General features: G+C 39.6%; 1 protein-coding gene across 4 annotated transcripts in view; it reads right to left on the bottom strand.

Annotated features, from left to right (window-relative positions):
• HIF1A (hypoxia inducible factor 1 subunit alpha) overlaps window positions 1-18,591 on the bottom strand; it is a 42,884-nt gene that overhangs the window by 22,122 nt on the left and 2,171 nt on the right. The window contains exon 2 of one of the 4 annotated variants that reach the window (XM_067554911.1): window positions 7,315-7,447. The exons of 1 other annotated variant lie outside the window; for it this stretch is intronic. In XM_067554911.1, the coding sequence (XP_067411012.1) occupies window positions 7,315-7,409 (95 nt within the window). In that variant the 5' untranslated portion in view covers window positions 7,410-7,447. Of the gene's footprint in view, window positions 1-7,314; window positions 10,401-11,033; window positions 12,740-18,591 lie in introns of those variants that run through there. 2 more of the 4 variants (XM_067554912.1, XM_067554910.1) reach the window with 2 other exon arrangements.

Raw genomic sequence — 18,591 nt, 5'->3', positions numbered from 1 at the left:
GAGCATTTCCCCAAAATGGTTTTATGGGCCACTCCTTGTTCTCTCTGTGGCAGATTTGGCTGGTCCCACTAATGGTTGATGCGAAACTCCTGGGAAGCAAGTTCCTGGGTTGGAGAAGGCAGACAAAGTGAAGCCTTTCCAACCCTGGTGGGTAAGGAAGCTGGTGTGCACAAGGGACAATCCTCACCCTCTGGCTGGGATACAGAGGACGACAACAACCTTGTGTCTTCTCTTGGATCTTTCTCTGCCATCCTACTAGCCTACTACTTGAGCAGTCTGGGGGCAGATGGAGGGCACGGGCTGTAGTAATTCCAGGCAGGAGACAAAATGCTTCTTCGGGGGGAGTGGGGTGTGTGTGTGTTATTTGGTATTTTAATTCTCTCTCTCTCTCTCTCTTTCAGTAAGTGCTGGATTCCGCTACCCTGCTGGTAGCTACAGAAGGCAGAACAAAACTGAGGGCAATTTCAGAAGATGAGGGTCTAGTCCCATATCAGCGGTCTAGTCAAGCTTTGATCCTGGCCCCTACAGCTACAGCCAGACTATGGCCAAAACTGACAATAAAAAAGGATGTTCTGATAATTCTCTCAGATTATAAAGATTCAAGTCAGAAGCTGAATTGCATCCTATCTAGGCTTTCAAATATTTCTTTACATGGAAGTGTCAATAGATATCAACATTTGTATTTCCTCTAAAAACCACAATCTTGACTGTGGCAATTAGCAGTACCTGTCTTAGGTGAATTATCTGCTGAACCGTTTTGCAGATCAGCGGCATACAGTAGGATTTCACAGTGCATCCATGTCAAATGCCTTTGGATTTCTGTTCCTCAAGAGAAGTATTAGCCCAAGTTCATTCTTGGTAGAAAAGATGTATATGAATTGGTGGCTCATTCTAAACTCTACCACACTTCATTCCCACAGATGCACAGACTGGCTGCTCAGAGCGGCTTGCACTCCTTCAGGTGCATGACTGTGATTGGTACTAAAAAGTTTTCTGTCCATTTTAATAAAACTAAGGATTCACGTCGCGCAATTTCATGACTTAAGTATACCCTCTGTTGATATTGGCCACTCTGTTTATGTCACCTAACACTGCCATCATTTTAGCTTTGTACTTTTTACAAAACTAGATTTGTAATGCATGATTTTTAGGAACAACAGTCATTCTATGAAATATCTTAAATAATTTCCTAGAGTCACGTGTCCATTTTGCCATTCTTAGGCAAAACCACAACTGCCTTATGAACTAATGACTTGGCTATATTGGTTCAGAACAGTCAAACTTGAATTTGTTTCAACTGGAGAAGCCAGGCTCTTTGAATTTCCCTCCTCTAATTTCTGTTGCGGAATTTTCCAGTTGAAGTTAGATTCCTTCCTACTATAGGGATGAAAGAAACCACTATGCCTTTCATGTATTTATTGAGGAAATGTGACAAAGTGAACTAGGTCTGGAGGCGCCCTGCTAAAGGACTTGTGGCCCTGTCTCACCCCACCCCAGAAAAGAGCAGAGGAGAAGTCATCCAGGCACCTAGAGTGTCTGCAGAGAAGCAGCCAAATCAGAAGGGCTGCTAGAGTGGCCAATCAGGGGCCAGAAGGATCATATAAAAAGGGATTAGCAGAGGAAGAGCAGTCAGCTGCTGCCTGGAACTGGATGAGAGAACAGCAGGTTCCTGGCTGGCTGGAAGAGCAGCAGTACCAGGGACAGCTCAGTGCAGGCAGAAATGAGCCCAGGGAAGGCTGTCCAAGGAGGGGGGGGGGAGGAGAGATGAAGAAGGAGTTCCTGGCTGACTGTGGGGCTGAGCAAGGACTGAGCCCAGAGCCTAATTAGACCAAGAGAAGGTACCGTGATGGGCCCTGTTGGTCTGGCTAAAGACTGAGCCCAGGGAGGGCTGCCAAAAGGACACACCAACGAAAGGTATTGTGATGGGCCCTGTTGGGTTGTTAGAGTGCAGTGTCTCCAGGGAGAAAGCCTTGGTGGGTGGTAAAGACTGTATACACCGGAAGAGGTTGTTTGTTGTTCCACCTGGAGACAGTGTGTGTGACTTGGTCGGAGAGCTGAGTCACTGAAGACCTGCCGAAGAAATCATCGGGGGGGGGGGGGGAGAGGAGGGAGGAGCGCCCGCGAGAGGCGGATGCCACCTCATTCTGAAAAACCAAAAACCAGCAGGCTCACACCTGACCAGAAGGGGGTGCTCGTGACAGGTGGGGGCTGAGAGATTGCAGGCACGCAATTGGTCAAAGGGGAGGATGGGGGGGATGTCTCGCAAAAGGCAGGTATTGATCCCATTACAGGAAGGCAGACCACTCTTTGTATTATTTTCTACCACTACATTTTCCTCCAACAGGTTTCCTTGTGAAAGTCAGGATGCCAATACAGTCTGCTGTGGAGAATGTCTTTCTTCTATGATCACTGCACCAGGTTCCATTCTGCTGCATAATTTTTCTCTCTTTTTGTTACCATCTTCAAATATGGCCTCAAGATCTCAAGTTCATGTTAGTATTTTTGTCTGGCAAAAGGGATGTTTTCAGCAGAGCACAGGAAGCGTTAAAATTTCTCCTAAGAGCATCCTTTTGGTCATAAAAAGAAGAATCAGAAATTACCGTGTCGTCAGATAGAAATTCAACACTGTGCAAGCTTATTTGACTACTGAAAGAAACTCTGGGGAGCATAAAAGATGAAGGATGAGTTACCTTTATAGTTCAAGTAAGCTGAAACATCATACCTGTTCAGGCCAGAGGAAAAGTAATGTACATTCTTGATTATAATGTTTTCTTCACATTCATAGAGTGACAAGCATTCATTTCTGTTTTGTATTTGTCAGTAGATTGCAGAAGCAAATAGAAACCTAAAGATGGATGTGTGTCATAACTCTCAGAAGTCATGATTCCATGATTTTAATGGAAGTTTTAAATTCATAATCTAACACTGAGATTTTTAAATGCAAGGGATATGCATGTATGACAAATGAGTAAATATTAACTGAGTTCCAAATGTAAACTTTGAGTGACAGACACAAGAGCAGTAGAGTTAACCACTGAGACCACTGAAATTGAACATTAGACTAACAGGTATTATACAGGTGCCTACTGCCTCAAAATAAGACTGTTTTTCAACTTGGAGAGCTGATAAACTTGATAAGGTAAGCTTTATTGTGACAACTCATGTTTTCAAAACAGTATTTATCCCAGCATGTGCACTGTTCTTATTTACCACCACAAACAGGAGTTATAAATATCCTGTAAAAGCTGGATGTGGATAGAATATTCTATTTGTTTTGCTCATTTGCCATGCACAGTTTCATGTACCCACTTTTACAAATTAAGCAACAACTTGTTTTTTTATTCCATCTCAATTTAATGTCTTAACAGAAACAAACACAGCTGTACTAAACACATTGTGTACCTTACTTGCATTTTACATTCTTGGTCACGGACAGTAGACTAGCTCGTTTACTGCTTCTTTTTGTTCTAGATAGCTTGAAATACTGCTGTCTCATCCCCTACTTCCACCCACAGGAAGAAAAAAAATCAGTCCTGGAAAAGATCACCCCTTTGACAAAATTTCCAACTGCTGCAGAAACCCACTATGGAGAGCTTGACTCAAATTCCCCTTCCCCAGACACATACCACATACCACCCACCCACATAACCTGCACCTACATTTAAAAAGGAATTACCAAAACAGTAACTCATAGGACTACCATGTAATAAAAACAATTTATTTACTCTTAACTAATCTAATCTAAAGGATCTGAGTGTAGGCAGGAAAGATTTACCACAAAACATTTTAAAATGTAATGGAAAAGTCCTCTTCCACGTAGCTGCATATATATTTTCTTGTGACATTTACTCTCCTACCCTATCTGAAAATCCAAGGGGGAAGGAGGGGAACCATTACTGTTAATGTAACATCTCAAGTCGTCAGATATACTAATCATTTTGGATTTTCTGCTTAAAAGACACATAGTAACTTTTGTATCACTACATGACATTTTGTCATTCCCCAATAACTAGGCTTAACCACAGTCACCGCACAGAAAGTTTTCAGTACAAATAGATTGCAAAGAATCCTGCTGTATTCAGATTCCAGTTTTAAACCATCAATATACGTCATGATCTCTAACTGAAGAAATAAAATAAAATCCAGGCAACAGTAAAACCTGATAAATATTTAATTATAACATCCAGAGTTATGCTGGCAGTAGACTGAGGTAGCATTTAAACATCTCAGTTAAATATAAATCTGTTTTCAAGGAACTGATCTGAAGTTTTCTGGATTTTGTGAAGAGCATATCAAGTCTCTCTCTCACTTAATTGAAAACCTTTGTTTAAACTGTAAGAACTACACTTACTGACATGTACTTTGTTTCACCTATAGAGCCAAATTGCTCACCACCTAATTACTTCCAGAAACTGAAAATAAGTATTATTATGGTTTAGCAAATGCATTTGCATTGCCCATGAAAAAGATGAAATTTTTTCTGCTACTACATTGAGGAAGTGAGGGAAGGGAGAAAAAAAAACACCCAGTTTCTGAAGAATTAAAGTTTTCATTCCAAAAATTAAGACCGCGGTCTTCAGACTTGGGTTACCAATTTCAGGCACTGAAGTCTGAAACTCTGGCTCAAATTTCTACAATATCAGAAATCTGGCCCAAACTTCTAGTCTTTATGATTGTGAAGACAATCTTCCTGACAAAAGTCAACATAGCTGTCTTCCTGAATATGCAAGTACAGAGAACTGCCTCTATTCACATAGATAGGAGGGGTGAATGACAAAAGCTGTATGTCCATAGATAGTGAAGATTTTGATCAGGACTTGCTGCAGCACACAGTTAAGGAATTAAAGAGAAAGATGGGCATTGACAAAACAACATGGGTCTTCAGACAGCGAGAGATGCATTGGAACACCGAAGTACGAGCAGACCAACATTAACTTGCCATACCTTACTATGGATGTTTCTGGACCAAAGTACTTGAACATGAAGCTAAGTCATTCCCAGTTTGAGTGGACTGTAGCAGATCTGACCAGAACCGTACCAAAAAGTCATGCAGGAGGCTGAAGTCAGCAAGAGTGATTCTGGTAAGTCATCCTGGTTGGTGGCATGAGCAGAATGCCTAAGGTGCAGCAGACTGTACAGGATTTGTTTGTGGTGCTCTTAGTAAAGCAGCATCAATTTTATTGGGATTAACTATTGATGCCACTATTCAAGGCTGGCAATATCACCAGTGTGCTGCTTCTAGACGTGATTCTCCTGTTCGCAGGAATCCAGACGCTGGGAAGTGTCTTCAACTACACTCATCACCAGCAACACAATTCCAGCCAAGAGGAGCCAGGTGTTTTCTACAGCATCTGATGGACAGGCTCAAGTGTAGATTAAAGTATGTCCGGGTGAGAGATGGCTGCTGACAACCTTCTTGAGCAATTCACTGTGGTTGGAATTCCTTCAGCTCCATAGGGAGTGCCCCAGATTGAGGTCACTTTTGACATTGATGTTAACAGCACTGTTCACATTTCAGCAACAGATATAGAGACAGGATGCGAACAGCAAATTGTGATCCAGTCTTCTGGTAGCCTCAGCAAAGATGGCACTGAGAACATAGTGAAGAATGCAGAGAAATATTTAAAGAGACAAAGAAAGCTTTGTGTCAAAGCTGTGAAGATGGCAGAAGGCATCACCCATGATATTGAATCCAAGATAGAGGAGTTTAAGGATCAGTTGCCAGCAGATGAATGCAACAAACTGAGGGAAGAAATTGCAAACACGAGAGAGCTGCTGGCTTGTAAAGATAGTGAAACAGGAGAAAACATCAAACAACCAGTAGGCATCCAACATCTTGCAGTAGGCGTCCCTCAAACTTTTTGAAATAGCATACAAAAAGATGACATCAGAGCGAGAGGGTTCTGATGGAAGTTCTGGGGATCAGAAGGAAGAGAAACAGTAGAACATCACTGTTCTGCATAGACTGGAGCAGGAAAAGGGTAAAAGTTCTGAAGCTTAGAAGCCAAGGGACCTTCCTGAGTTGAAATGGGCAGAATTCAGTCGGTATCTTTGCAGTATTCTGAATACAATTTCTGTAGTGTATCAATGTAGTGATTTGCCTACTAGATAAATTTTCATTTGATAAAAGTTAATGCACGGACGACAAAGTTCTAAATGTTCAGTTTTGTGGTATTTTCAACTGAGCAGCCAGAGGATTCACTCATCATTTACTCCTAATGCTGGACACAAAAGCATACTAAGTTTTCATCAAAGGTTTGAAACCATGTACATATCTTCCAGCGGAGATGGGAGTCCTGATGAAGCCTGAAACAGAACACCACCCCTATGGATCCTCTTTGTGGAGCTAAGTGCTTGTGGTCTGATTTGTAATAGGTCCTGGGTTCAACAGTGGCTGGGCCAGCTACATTGCTACACAATATTAAATCTGCAGCTAGCTTAGTATTCTTGCACCGAAGGAGAATGGGTTACTTTAATCTGGCTTTAACTTTATTCCTTATAAATAAAGGCACATTGAAGTTACACGCATTATTTTCCTAAGCATTCTGCTCTGTCCTATGGTAGAACATAGTATAATAAAATTGTCCTCATTGGAAAAAAAAAATCACTGAGTTTTGCCCCTCTAATTAATACATGCCACCACCCATTCCTTTCTTCACCCTGCCCAATATCATGCACACACATAACCCATCTATCCTCTGCCACTGCTGTGAAAGTCTTCTGGCTAATGACCTACTGGATGATGATAAAAGTTAGGTAGAGTGGCACAAATCCAAGAACATTTACTACCATCATGAACCTTTAATTAGTTTATCTTTGTTAACACAACAAATCATACAAATGCACTGTTGCTGTGGTAAGCAGTACTCTAACAACTCTATTTCTCTGTTGCTAGTTTTCAGTCTTGCAAAATAAATCTCCTAAAATGACTTTGTATTTAGGAATGAAATCAACCTTAAAAGCTGCAATTGGTTCAGAACACAGTAGCCCATTTACTCAGGAGCCTAGACCTCCAGAACCACATTAATCCTAGTGTTTCACTCTTCTCTGACTCCTGAGTGAATATGGAGTCATGTTTGACATTTCTGTAGTTCTATGGAACTTCATAGGACTGGGCCAAGTTAGCTGGGGACAGCCACACACTGCTTGACCACAACCTTCCTCAACAAATGTTCTACAGGAACAACAGATGGTGAAGCTTCTTGGCATAGAAAACAGAGCTTTCTTGGAAAACAGCCTACACACCTGGCATTCCCAAAAGAGAGCGAGATTACGTCAAATCTCAGTGCCTTCAGAATAAAATGCAAGACTCACCTCTTTGACCTATCCTTTCCACAATAACACCCCCCCAAAGTCCAGCGTTTGCAAACTGGAGGGGGGGAAAAGGACACAATTATATCTGTGTTCATTTCATAGGTTCACGATGCACTCTGCTACCATAGTGAACCTAGTTAGAAACAAGGAGGAAGGAATTCAAATCAGCAAAGATAGCATTCTAGTGAAAATACTATTCTTTTAAACTTACATAAAATTATTCAGATTCTGGACTCCTTTGACATTACGTTCTCCTCTCATAACATTCACATCCACAAAAGCCCAATGCAACATAACATTTGGCAATTAAGCCAATATAACTCCACTTTCCTCAAGGATATTAATAAAACCCATGTGATTTTATAATATGAATGCAAAGCTCTACTCAAACCAAGGATTCAAACGTATGGTGTTTGCAACTAAAATAGCTTCCCAGAAGTCATATTTTTCCTTCCACTGTGTCAGGACAATCTTATCTGAGATGGGAAAAGAAACTTCAGATTCTCTTGGTTATGAATTCTAGTAAGGCTGGTTTTTAAAACAGTTACATTTAAACTCAGGAAGTTCTTTTGGCATCCTTTGTAAGATTTTCCCATTAGCTGCAATACAGCTGCAGATCCCCAACGAGAATCACAATTTCTCACTGGGTGGAGAAATCCAAGAAATGGCAGTCTCCAACTCAGAGACTAACAACAATACATTCCTAGCTTTCCCAATGCAATTAGTTAGAAAGATTTTTCTTCCCTTCCATTGTACTGACTGACTTTTACTCTCGAGGGTCTGATATGGTCTCCTATAAGGTTACCAGTATATATGTGCGCCACTCCTTCAGCTTCAGGGTACAACTTCACTGTTTCTTGCCCAGCCATGAAATTTTTTTCCAGTTTATATCAACAGTGTCTCAGTCTTTTCCAACATTGATGTCTTTTACTCACTGCTTCTGTGGTTTATGTCCTAGATAAATGGTTTTCTGTGCAGATATTATTAGGCCTCAGCCGTATTGAGTTTCTTAGATTGACAACTTGCTCAGTCTGTGTTACTGGATCATTGTGATCTGGTATTCTCTCAGTCTCATAGTGCACCTGTCTCGTCTCTTCTACCGCTGCCTCTTATTTTCTATCAACTGCTAATCTTCAGGATTCACTCTGGCATGATCTATAGCTCTCTCTGCTACATTCTGACCTCAGTTTAAACTCACTTCCACAATTTAGAAAATATATGTTAATCCAGTCTCTGCTATGATGCATACTACTCTATATGAATTACCACTAAGTCTGCTAGCACCAGCAGGAAGGTTAAATAATTTTTGTCCATAGTTACAAGCCATATACTTCACGTTGACCTTTAGGAGCGGATATTTTATAGCAGGGCCCAAGATTCAACTGCAAAAATACAAAAATTCGAAGGCCATGTCACTGAAGATTTAAGAGAACTATTAATCTCAGAATCCAGCATAATATATGCAGGTATGTAGATACCTATCCATTTGCAAATACAAATGTTGTAATTTTGTTAATACTTTTCTTCACATCAGATGGGCTCCAGAAACAGTCTATTTCTGCTTTCAAGTATAGAATTTTAATTGAAAATCCCATTCTGGAAGGCTAATTCACAGCAGTTCCACCACAGGAAGGCTTTGTTGATCAGTCAAAAGGTTACTCTTTCTACTATCTTCATGACAGTCAACTCCATTTTCACTTATTTGGGAAGCCCAGAAAGCAACACACTTTAAAATGATCTTTCCCTGCACAACATTTTATTATCCCATACAGAATTAAAGACCTTCCTCCTACTTTCTGAAGGTGGATTTGACTTTTAAATAAATGTTTTAATGAATGGGTGAAATCTGTATACCCCAAGTGACAGTGACCAAAAGTAGGAAAGTTGGAAGTGACGGGGAAGAGTAAGGCTAATTAAATTCAGGGGGAGGTTAGGGAGAAGGATTCTAAACTCACCATCATTCAGATGGTGTAATAATTTTTAAAAAGCAAACTGAATGTCTCTGTTTTCCTAAATTCTGAATCAGTTGCAGTGTCACAAAGCTCCCTGCGTGGGCTTTGCCTTTGAAGGTTATTGTTATTTTATATGACAGTAGTGCCTACAGGTCCCAAAGGAGATGGAGGCCCTACTGTGCTAGCTGCTGTACAACAGATAAGAGGCAATTCCTGCCTCAGAGAGCTTCAAATCTATACAGACAAGACAGACATTGTACAGATGGCAACCAACGCACACAGAGTAAGTGACTTGCCCAACTTCACACAAGAAGTCTGTGGCAGAGCTGGGAAGTAAACTCAGATCTGAGTCCTTGTCCTGGTACCGGGCCTTAACCCCAACACTGTCAGGCTATATTTGGCCCTAAACAGCCTCCAAACCTCCACTAGCTTCCTGATCAAATTTTTTCCATGAGTGGGCCCTACAGATTCTGCGCTTTCAAAATTAACATTGGTGTAGCTAATTAAGAATGAATAAAAGAATGTAGTCCTGCAATGCTTTCGTTCTATTTGCTGCATTAGATGCTATACATTCTCCCTTATGGGCATTCCTATCTTTTGTTCAATAATCTGCAGTATCATTACTCCTTTTAAAAAGTCACGTCAAACACAACGGTTTTTTTGGGGGGGAAAAATCATTCTGGTTCACTATTTTAGAAGTGTCCTGAAATAAGCTAGCTAAACTATTTATCTTTATAACTCTGCTCAGCCCTTTCGGATAAACTACACATGCATAGTTAAACTAATCCAAACAAGTGGTACTGTTTAAACAAATCCACAGCTATTCAATGAGAATAGCTCGATCTGGACTTTACAAAATTAAACCAACCATTAAGTGCTCTCCTCCCTTTATTCCTACAGTTCATACCTTTTTGCTCCTGTGAGACACTTGTCTAAATTTTGCACCCTTCAGGTTTAAAGTAGGTTCAGTAATTCCAGCACTTTGTCATAGTTACATGTTTAGGTCCTCATTAAGGAGCTAATCTACTTTCAGGCTGGTTTAAATCACTTGCTTGAGAACTTAATTTCTCATCTCAAAGAGAAAAAAAAAACAAACAAAAAAAACCTTTCAGGCTCCGTTATATGTCAGTGGTGTTCAACCTTTTCAGGGTGAGTGCTGAACTTCTCCCCCCCCCCCCCCAAACAAGTGGACTATGATCAGTACGTTGGAGCTCATGTTCTGCCCTATCCCTTTCCTTTGCATTACACAAACACTCTTACTCAACAGCAGCTCTAAGAGTCAGTTAATTTTTTTAATCAGTAATTCTTAAAAGCAGAGATATCTAACCATTTTACATTTTCACTGCTTCGATACAAAGAAGTCATCCTCCTTGCCGCCCCACTCGCCCCCACGCCATAACACCAGGGTACAGAGAGACAGAACAGCCAACCACATCCAAAAAAACACATCAGTGACTTGATTAGCTAGGATTAAAAGGCTGCAGCAATATCACCATATCACCATATCAGAAGAGATTCAAAGAGATATATCCAACTTGCTTCCCTTCAGAGCTATATATAGTCATCACTTCGTTTTTCATATCTTGGAATGAATCTGCATATGTAGGCTTTATAGACGGTGAGGTTTTCTTGGGGTTTTTTTTTTCTTGGTTTTTTTTAAAAGAGACACAGTCTCATGTTACTTGACAGTGCAATTTCATGCATTCAAATGAGTATGACCATTAGAATGCAAAACACAAAAATAAAGGCCTTTAAGAAACATATTACCTTTTCAGTTTACGAGTCAGTTGATCCTGGAATGTGAGTTGCATAAAGAAATTTCTGAAGATCAGATGTCCTGGGCTCATAATTAAAACTTTCTTTTCCCTCTTGAAATGCAAAAAGATCCTATATAAATAAAATCAGACTAGCTTTCTTTAAGAGTGCAATAAAACACGGATTATGGAAAGCAGATGTGTCATCCTTGTTCACCCGGTACTACTATGACAATCACCTCAGTGTTGAAATGTTTGAAAAAGGTATGTTTAATGAAAGTTAATGATTTGTTAAAACCTCCCAGTGTTGTAATACAACAAAAGAGTTTTATTATATTGTAAGCACCAAGTGATGCATCTTGCTCAATTTTTCATCCAAGCTCCTTTTCAATGCAATGCAAGTTACAAATCTGTTTACTTTGAAATTTTTTCCCTAAATGTTTAGCAAACATTCATTCATATGCTACTATTTAAAATATTTTGCTCATTTCTATCTCTCTATTCCAGATGCAGCAGCTTGAGTCCAAACTAAAATCTTGGCCGGTCTCTCTGACATCTTTTCATGGATATCTAGCCATCAATTCAAGCTCAACAGGGCTAAAACAGAGCTCTTAGACTCTCCCCTCCACACCATCACACCCCAAACTCTCCCCACTACCGACTTTCTCAGTGACCATGGAAAACATCATTAGCCTGCCTGTCACTCAAGCCCATAACCTTGGAGTCATCTTTGACTTGGGCCCTTCCCTCCTCCATAGATCATCGTATCCAGGTTATGTCCAAGTCTCGCAAATTCTTTCTGCATAACAGCTCTAAGATGCACCCTTTCCTATCCATCCACACAGCTGCAACTCTAATTAGGTTCTCATCCAGCATCTCAATTACTGCAACATCTTTTTCTCTGGCCTTGACAAATGCAATCTTGCCCAGCTCATACCCATTCAGAATTCTGCTGCTAAGATCATTTTCCTATCCCTTTACTTTGACCATCTCCCCCTGCTTTGTAACCCTCCACTGGCTCCCTCTACTCTGTGGTATCAAACAATCAGCTACTCCCATCTCTGTTCTACCCATGACGTCAGCGTCCAACACCCACTTGTTAAATTTTCAAAAAAGCACCTTCATGCTTCCTCCGATGCTACTCCTCAAACTTTGGGCAAGCTCTCTTTAAACATTTGCAAAACTAACTCATCCTTCTTCAAACCCTGGTCTGCCATAATACCTACAAAAACTTCACAACAATTAGACTGCAGTGGCTGAGACTGCAGCCTCTCACGGTTTTCTTGTGCTCCTCAGCCAGTCTGCTGCGTATCCATCTGTTGTCTCTTGTTTTATACGTAGATTGTAAACTCTTTGGCGCAGGGATTATCTTTTTGCTCTGTGCCAAGCACAATGAGGTCCTGATCCATGATTGGGAGTTACAATATATACATAATAAATTATTATTAATAGCTATTACCTGTAGAATGAATACATGAAGCCACATGTGCCAACTGTTATAAATCTCAAATGAAGTTTAAAGTAAATCTAGTCAGTATGCAACACACATCAAGTTTAATGACTATTTTACTCTCCTAAGAGCTGCTCATGGAGTGATATTCTGGAAAGGTCAAATTCCCAGTGCGAGCAGGACAGTTTAAAATGTCTCAAGTATATCGATGCAAAGGTTGTAGATATCAAAATGGAGGACATTGCTATTATAAGTCCGGATATTATTAGACTTCAACAAAGGGAAACAAATACAGGTAAGATATTGTATAGGTATACATTTGATAAGGCTTTCATCTTTATCAGCTTGTTTATTTTGAGCAAAACACCTCAGGCCAGATCTTCAGGTTGGCTTAAACTGGCATAGCTTCAATGTAAATTGGCATAGCTACATCAGCTGAGGATCTGGCTCCACAAAGAACCCTAGAGAATTTTGGGGTTTGTGATTTACACAAACAATATTTAAAGACACACTGCTGGACTACATCCACATTAATATAATTCCTCCATTTCTAATGGATTTGAAATTCTACTCTTTCAAAACTAAAAATATCTTACCTACAACTTATAAATAGCATTTTTATAGTAGGCCAAATCACACGAGTTCTTGGAAGGTAAGATTCGTAATGAACTTCACATTCAGAGTCAATTCTAAAAGATAAATCTGAATTCTTCCCAGGCTCTTGGACATCTCTTAGGGCACAAACCAGGTTCTACTGTCCCTGTCCATCCTTCGCTGCTCTTTGCATGGTCTCTGTGTTAAGTTCCACAAGTTTTCCCTCTCTAAGTATGTTTGGAAGGATTCTTTCAGTGTTCCTCCAGCTGCCCAATAGCACATCTGCCATAGCAGGTGCTCTAGCTCCTTTCTTAACACATACCCCAAATATTTGCATCTTCTTTTCTGGATAGCTCTAAAGATAATGGGCTGTTGAACCATTTGACAAATCTTGGCATTTGTTATAAAATTCATTCCATTTAATAGCTAGTATTTTTCTGACGCATTTACTTTCAAAGGCATTTAGACACACCTGCCTCTACCTTTGGTGGATTTCCAGCTACTACATCCATATATTAAGATGGGAATGATTTTTGAGTTGAACATGTGTAGTCTGGTCTTTAAGTTATAGACTTTTGATGACCAAATCTTGTTTAAGATGGGGAATGCAGCAGCCATCTTACCAATTTGTGACATTATTTCCTTATGTCCATCCCCACTGCCATGTTACTGCCAACATATGTGAATTAACCAATTTCTTTGTATTCCTCTGCCTTCTAAAGGACGTTGCTGGGATTCTCATTTGATTCTTTTCCCCATAATGGATTGACAACCCCATATTTTTCTGCAGCACTAGACAGTGTTTTGGGCTTTATTTGCATAATGGTTGAGCTGTTACTTAAATGACCTATGTTATCAGCACAAACTATATCTTCTAGCAAAACAGCGAGACTTCTGAGGCACCTAAAAGACTAACAAGTTTATTTGGGCATAAGCTTTGTGGGCAAAAACTCACTTCGTCGGATGCAAGAATATATCTTCTACAATATATCTTCTAGAATACTGTTTTTACATTGCCTTGATATTAGTTGTTTTTGTTGGCAGACCATAAAACTTTAAGAAGTTCCCAAATGAATCGTAATAGATGGCGTCCAATGCTATCTTGAAATATATGACGTTTATGACTACTGTTTTTTGTCATTTGACACTCTCTTTGATTATTATTCTTAGGGTGAAAATCTGGTTGACACGTGATCTTCTGTATTTAAATTCAGCCTTCTAAAATGAGATTAGTTTAATATCACCACCACAAACACTCATCTCCCTAAATATGCCCTGGTTAAGCATGTACAAAGTGCACTCAAAAAAATTAATCCATTATCTGTATTTATGAGCAGAAGAGACTAAACAGAAGAAGTTTTCAAAAAGTCTCAAGGTCAAAAACTAACACTTAGGTTTCTGACAGCCTCAAAAAAAAGATAAGGTTTAAACAGACACTAACTGCTAATGACAGTTGCTGCTAATGATTAATAAATATTTGACTGGAAGAGATGAATTTGCCACCGTCTCAAATGTTCTAGAGAGCCTTATCAACTTCTATACCTAACCCAACTACACAGAGGAATCAAAAGGTCTAGGGTTGCCCCCAAATCATCCAAAGGAGGAAGCTGTAAGCACCAGTGAACAAGTGCATGCTGTTGCATCAGTGGCATAAGTCTCATTCACACTAGCACCAAAGATAACCTCCATCTACAATGGGCTGAGAAGAAAGTACTTCAGTTTTTCAGGTCTTGTCTAGACTGGCATAAAATGTGTATTTTTAAAACACTTATTTTAGCTAAAATGTTTTAAAAATACATCTTTTACCCTAGCTTAGATAGGCTCTTACTAGACAGAATGCTCACCATGAGGAGTGCAAAGAGGGAAGGGTATTGTCTTTCACCTCACAAATAACCTTAGTATCGAACCAAGAGCTAGTTCATCCCCCCAGCCATGGTAGCAGCATACTCTTATCAGCTCCTTTTCCCCCAGTGGTGACTGGATGCATCCTGACAAATGAGGGAGAGGATCCAGAAGAAAGGGCAGCATGCTAAAGGAGGCAGCAGCAATTTTGGGAATACCCAGGATAACAGGCTTTTACCACCCTACTCTGCTGCTGTATGCCTGTTGTGTACCAGCTGACAACTCGGCCTGTCAGGCCCTGTCTACACACTAGATTTTTCCTTAAAGTTTCCCACTATTGTTACAATTCCACTGGTGGTAGCAACAGTGACCATCTAGTGCAGACCAGTTGCTGGTATTCCAACTGTATCAAAGCAGGTCTAGATAGCATGGAAATTAAAATGCCTGCTGCTCTCACCCGCACACTGCCTATGTTGGCTCTCCCACTATCATCACTGATGGAGCCACACCAGAACGTTTTAAGACAAAGCTTCAGTAGCTACACTTCTCTGACTTCCACTCTCTCAGTAGCAGGAAGATTCTGACCAACCAGCATTCACAAAACTGTTTCCCCACTCCTTTCGCTGCTGTTTGCAGCCAAGTTGAGGGAGAAATATTCCTGTCGGACAACGATTTAGAGATGTATAAAGGCAGACAAAGGATTTAAAAAAAAAACGGAGGGGGACAGGGAATTGCATTCTGCTTACTTTGCCCTTCTCCCATCCCCAGAAGTAACAGGAATTCAAGTCTGGTATTCCCTGTTTTTTCTGGAAGACTTTTGGTGGCCTGGAGAATATGACCTGGAGAGCTGAGTCTCAGGGCTTGTCTGCACAGGGAAATTGACTGGAATAAGATATTTCACAATAGCTCCCTTATTCCAGAATAAAAGAGCATTCACATGGAAAACGGTCCCAGAATATGTTTTTTGCAGAACAACTTATCCCACCACTAAGGTGCTAGTACCTTCAATTAAACCTTTTCACCAGAATGATCATTAATAAAGTGAAATTAAATACATGTTAAAAATTTGTGAATAATAAGTGACTAAAAGTCATTTCCCCTTCCAATTATTTAGTTTTTTGTCTTTTTACTCTTAGGATATCAGTTTCACTAGTTCTCCAGTCACCATATAGTCATCAAAGGAAGAGAAGACCCGAATGCCTAATGTATAAAAACCATGCAGAAAAATTTGCAAATTAAACACTTCTCATGCCTTCTTTACAGATTTTTTTAAAAAGAGAACACGTGCCTATTTTCCCCTTTTAATGGTCACCTTTAACTTTCAATTAAGTGTTTTCTCATCTAGGATAAAATTATATAGGAAACATCCCCACCAACAGAACAATGTACAAAAATTAAGCAATGTATGTTTAATTAGATGTTCCCTATTCAGAAGGAGGGCTTGGTAAATCAACTGACCCCAGGCAAGACAGAGGCTTGCCCTGGCTAGTTAGTAACAATACATAGCTTAGACAATCAACATTTGCAGAATCTATCATTTACCAAAAAGTTTCTAGCCCTTGCACTTATGAAGATAATTTTACATCAGGTTATTGCTTGAAAGCTAGTCCTTTTCCAAATCCTGGAGCTAGATGGCTCTAGTGCCACTTCTATTACTCATAGCTTTGTTAAACAAACAAACAAACAAAAAGTGAAATTAACAAATTTCTTATGATTTTTATTGATGGTATTCATAACCTTGTGCATTTCATGCTACTTATATTTAGGAATGTGATGAGAAGCTGCAGAAACAGACACTGGATGTAATTACTATGATGTGCCACATTAAACATGCTGATTAAGAAAGGTAAAGCAATGGAGACCACCACCCCCTGCAGAAACAGGAAGTGCTTATGGAAGAAGAGACAGAAAAGTTCTTCCCTCACACCACTTACAATACCTGGGGAGGTGCAACTTCACTTTTTCAGACCTCTCCTAATAAGCGACTGATATCCATGACATATACTGGCCTTTTTGACTGAGTTTTCCACCACTGATCACACTGATAGAGCTGAATCAGTATTAACAGTGAGAATTTTTCACAAAAAAGTTCATGATGTGCACAAATCTGTGGAGACCACAAGCAGGTTTCAGAGACAACATGCTGGAATAGCCTCAGCAAAACTGTCCTGCCCCCACCCCCAGTCCATATAGATGGTGGCATGGGAATGTGGCTTCCCATTGGTTTTGCTGGTGGAGACGCTCCTTTCTTTTCTCACACCTGAATGAAATAGTGGATGTTTAGTCAAGTTTTTAAGTCCCAGCTAAGAATTAAACATGCAGACCATAGCTGAAGTTTTAAAGAAACCAAAGATGAGTGTTGCATTAAAGACATGTAAATTACTGGTATACAAGGCATATTGAACACTCAAGAGATTACCTCTTAAAATTCTCCTGTATGTTACTCTACATATCCAATATTTTAAAAAGGAACAATTTACTCCAAAAGTTATTAAATAATCAGGAAATTAATGTTATAGTATCAAATAAAATGATAAATTCCTTTAGTTTCCTTTTCTAGTATGTGTATTTACAAGCAGCATGTCTTGAATAATATTAATTAGTAACACTACACAGCACATACACTTAAGACGGTGCAAGTATCATGCTGCTAATGGTGAGCATTCACATTATGGCAGTAGAAAACTGTTGGCAGCACCAAGCATTTGTATACTGTTTATAAAATGTAGGGGGCTCAATCCCTACTCTAGCATATACTGTCTTTTTAGGCTGGATTACTTTTGTTTTTGGCTAGAGTCACACTAAAGAACTGAACAGTAGAGAAAAAGACAATATTTGGAAATAAAGTAAAAGCATATCAGTATTATCCTGTTTAACTAAAGCCCAACAGAGTTACAACTGAGGCTTACTAATTTAAAACAAAAAACTATCCCTCCCAGAAACCTTGTTTCTCCCCACAAGGCACAAGTGGCAATAGGCCCCCATAACCAGTACTGAAAATGGTGTAACTGAGAAGAAAGAGGCAAGACGCAAATAATTGTCAGTAATATGTCAGTTTGCTAATTACACTGGCCTCAAACATCCATAAGGAATGAAACTAGAACTGCAGAAGTTTTCAACTATATAAAGCAGAACAGCTTTTAAGTGTCTTTCAAAGTTTTCCATGAATCAATAAGTCTGTAAGCCACCAATTCACATTTAAAATTACTATCACTCATCTACATTTACATGCAGCTTCTCTTTTATTTTTCATTCTGCATATACCTATACCTACTCATCTCCATAATTAAGTTACAGCTTTAATTTTATACTGTTTATTTTTCAAACAAAACATATTCCACAATACTTTGGAGTTAACACAATTTTATAGGAAGATTCAGAAGGAAATTCTTCCAACACTGAAGTAGCAGGAAGCGCAGTCAATAAATTCTCATTCTTGAGCTTCACCCTTTAGGAAGGAAGGAATAAACTATGTACACTGATTCTTACATCCTCGCAAAAAGCAGATCACATCCAGCAGCAGGAAAATGTGAAAAAAAACTCCCAAATAGAAGTGGATAGTTAGAAAAATAACGATCAGACACACAGAATGACAGGGCTAAGAAAAAGTGAATTCCCAAACCCTTTTCTAGACCAGCCTTTACACTGGAGAAAGCTCAGTAAAGAAAAGGATTCATTTATGTTG

This window comes from Emydura macquarii, unplaced genomic scaffold (assembly GCF_026122565.2).
Source record: "Emydura macquarii macquarii isolate MOO-44397 ecotype Brisbane River unplaced genomic scaffold, CSIRO-AGI_Emac_v2 contig_1551, whole genome shotgun sequence".
In the NCBI taxonomy this organism is placed as follows: domain Eukaryota; kingdom Metazoa; phylum Chordata; order Testudines; family Chelidae; genus Emydura; species Emydura macquarii.
The sequence above is the reverse complement of the archived record's forward strand: the minus strand, read 5'-3'. Positions and strand labels throughout refer to the sequence as shown.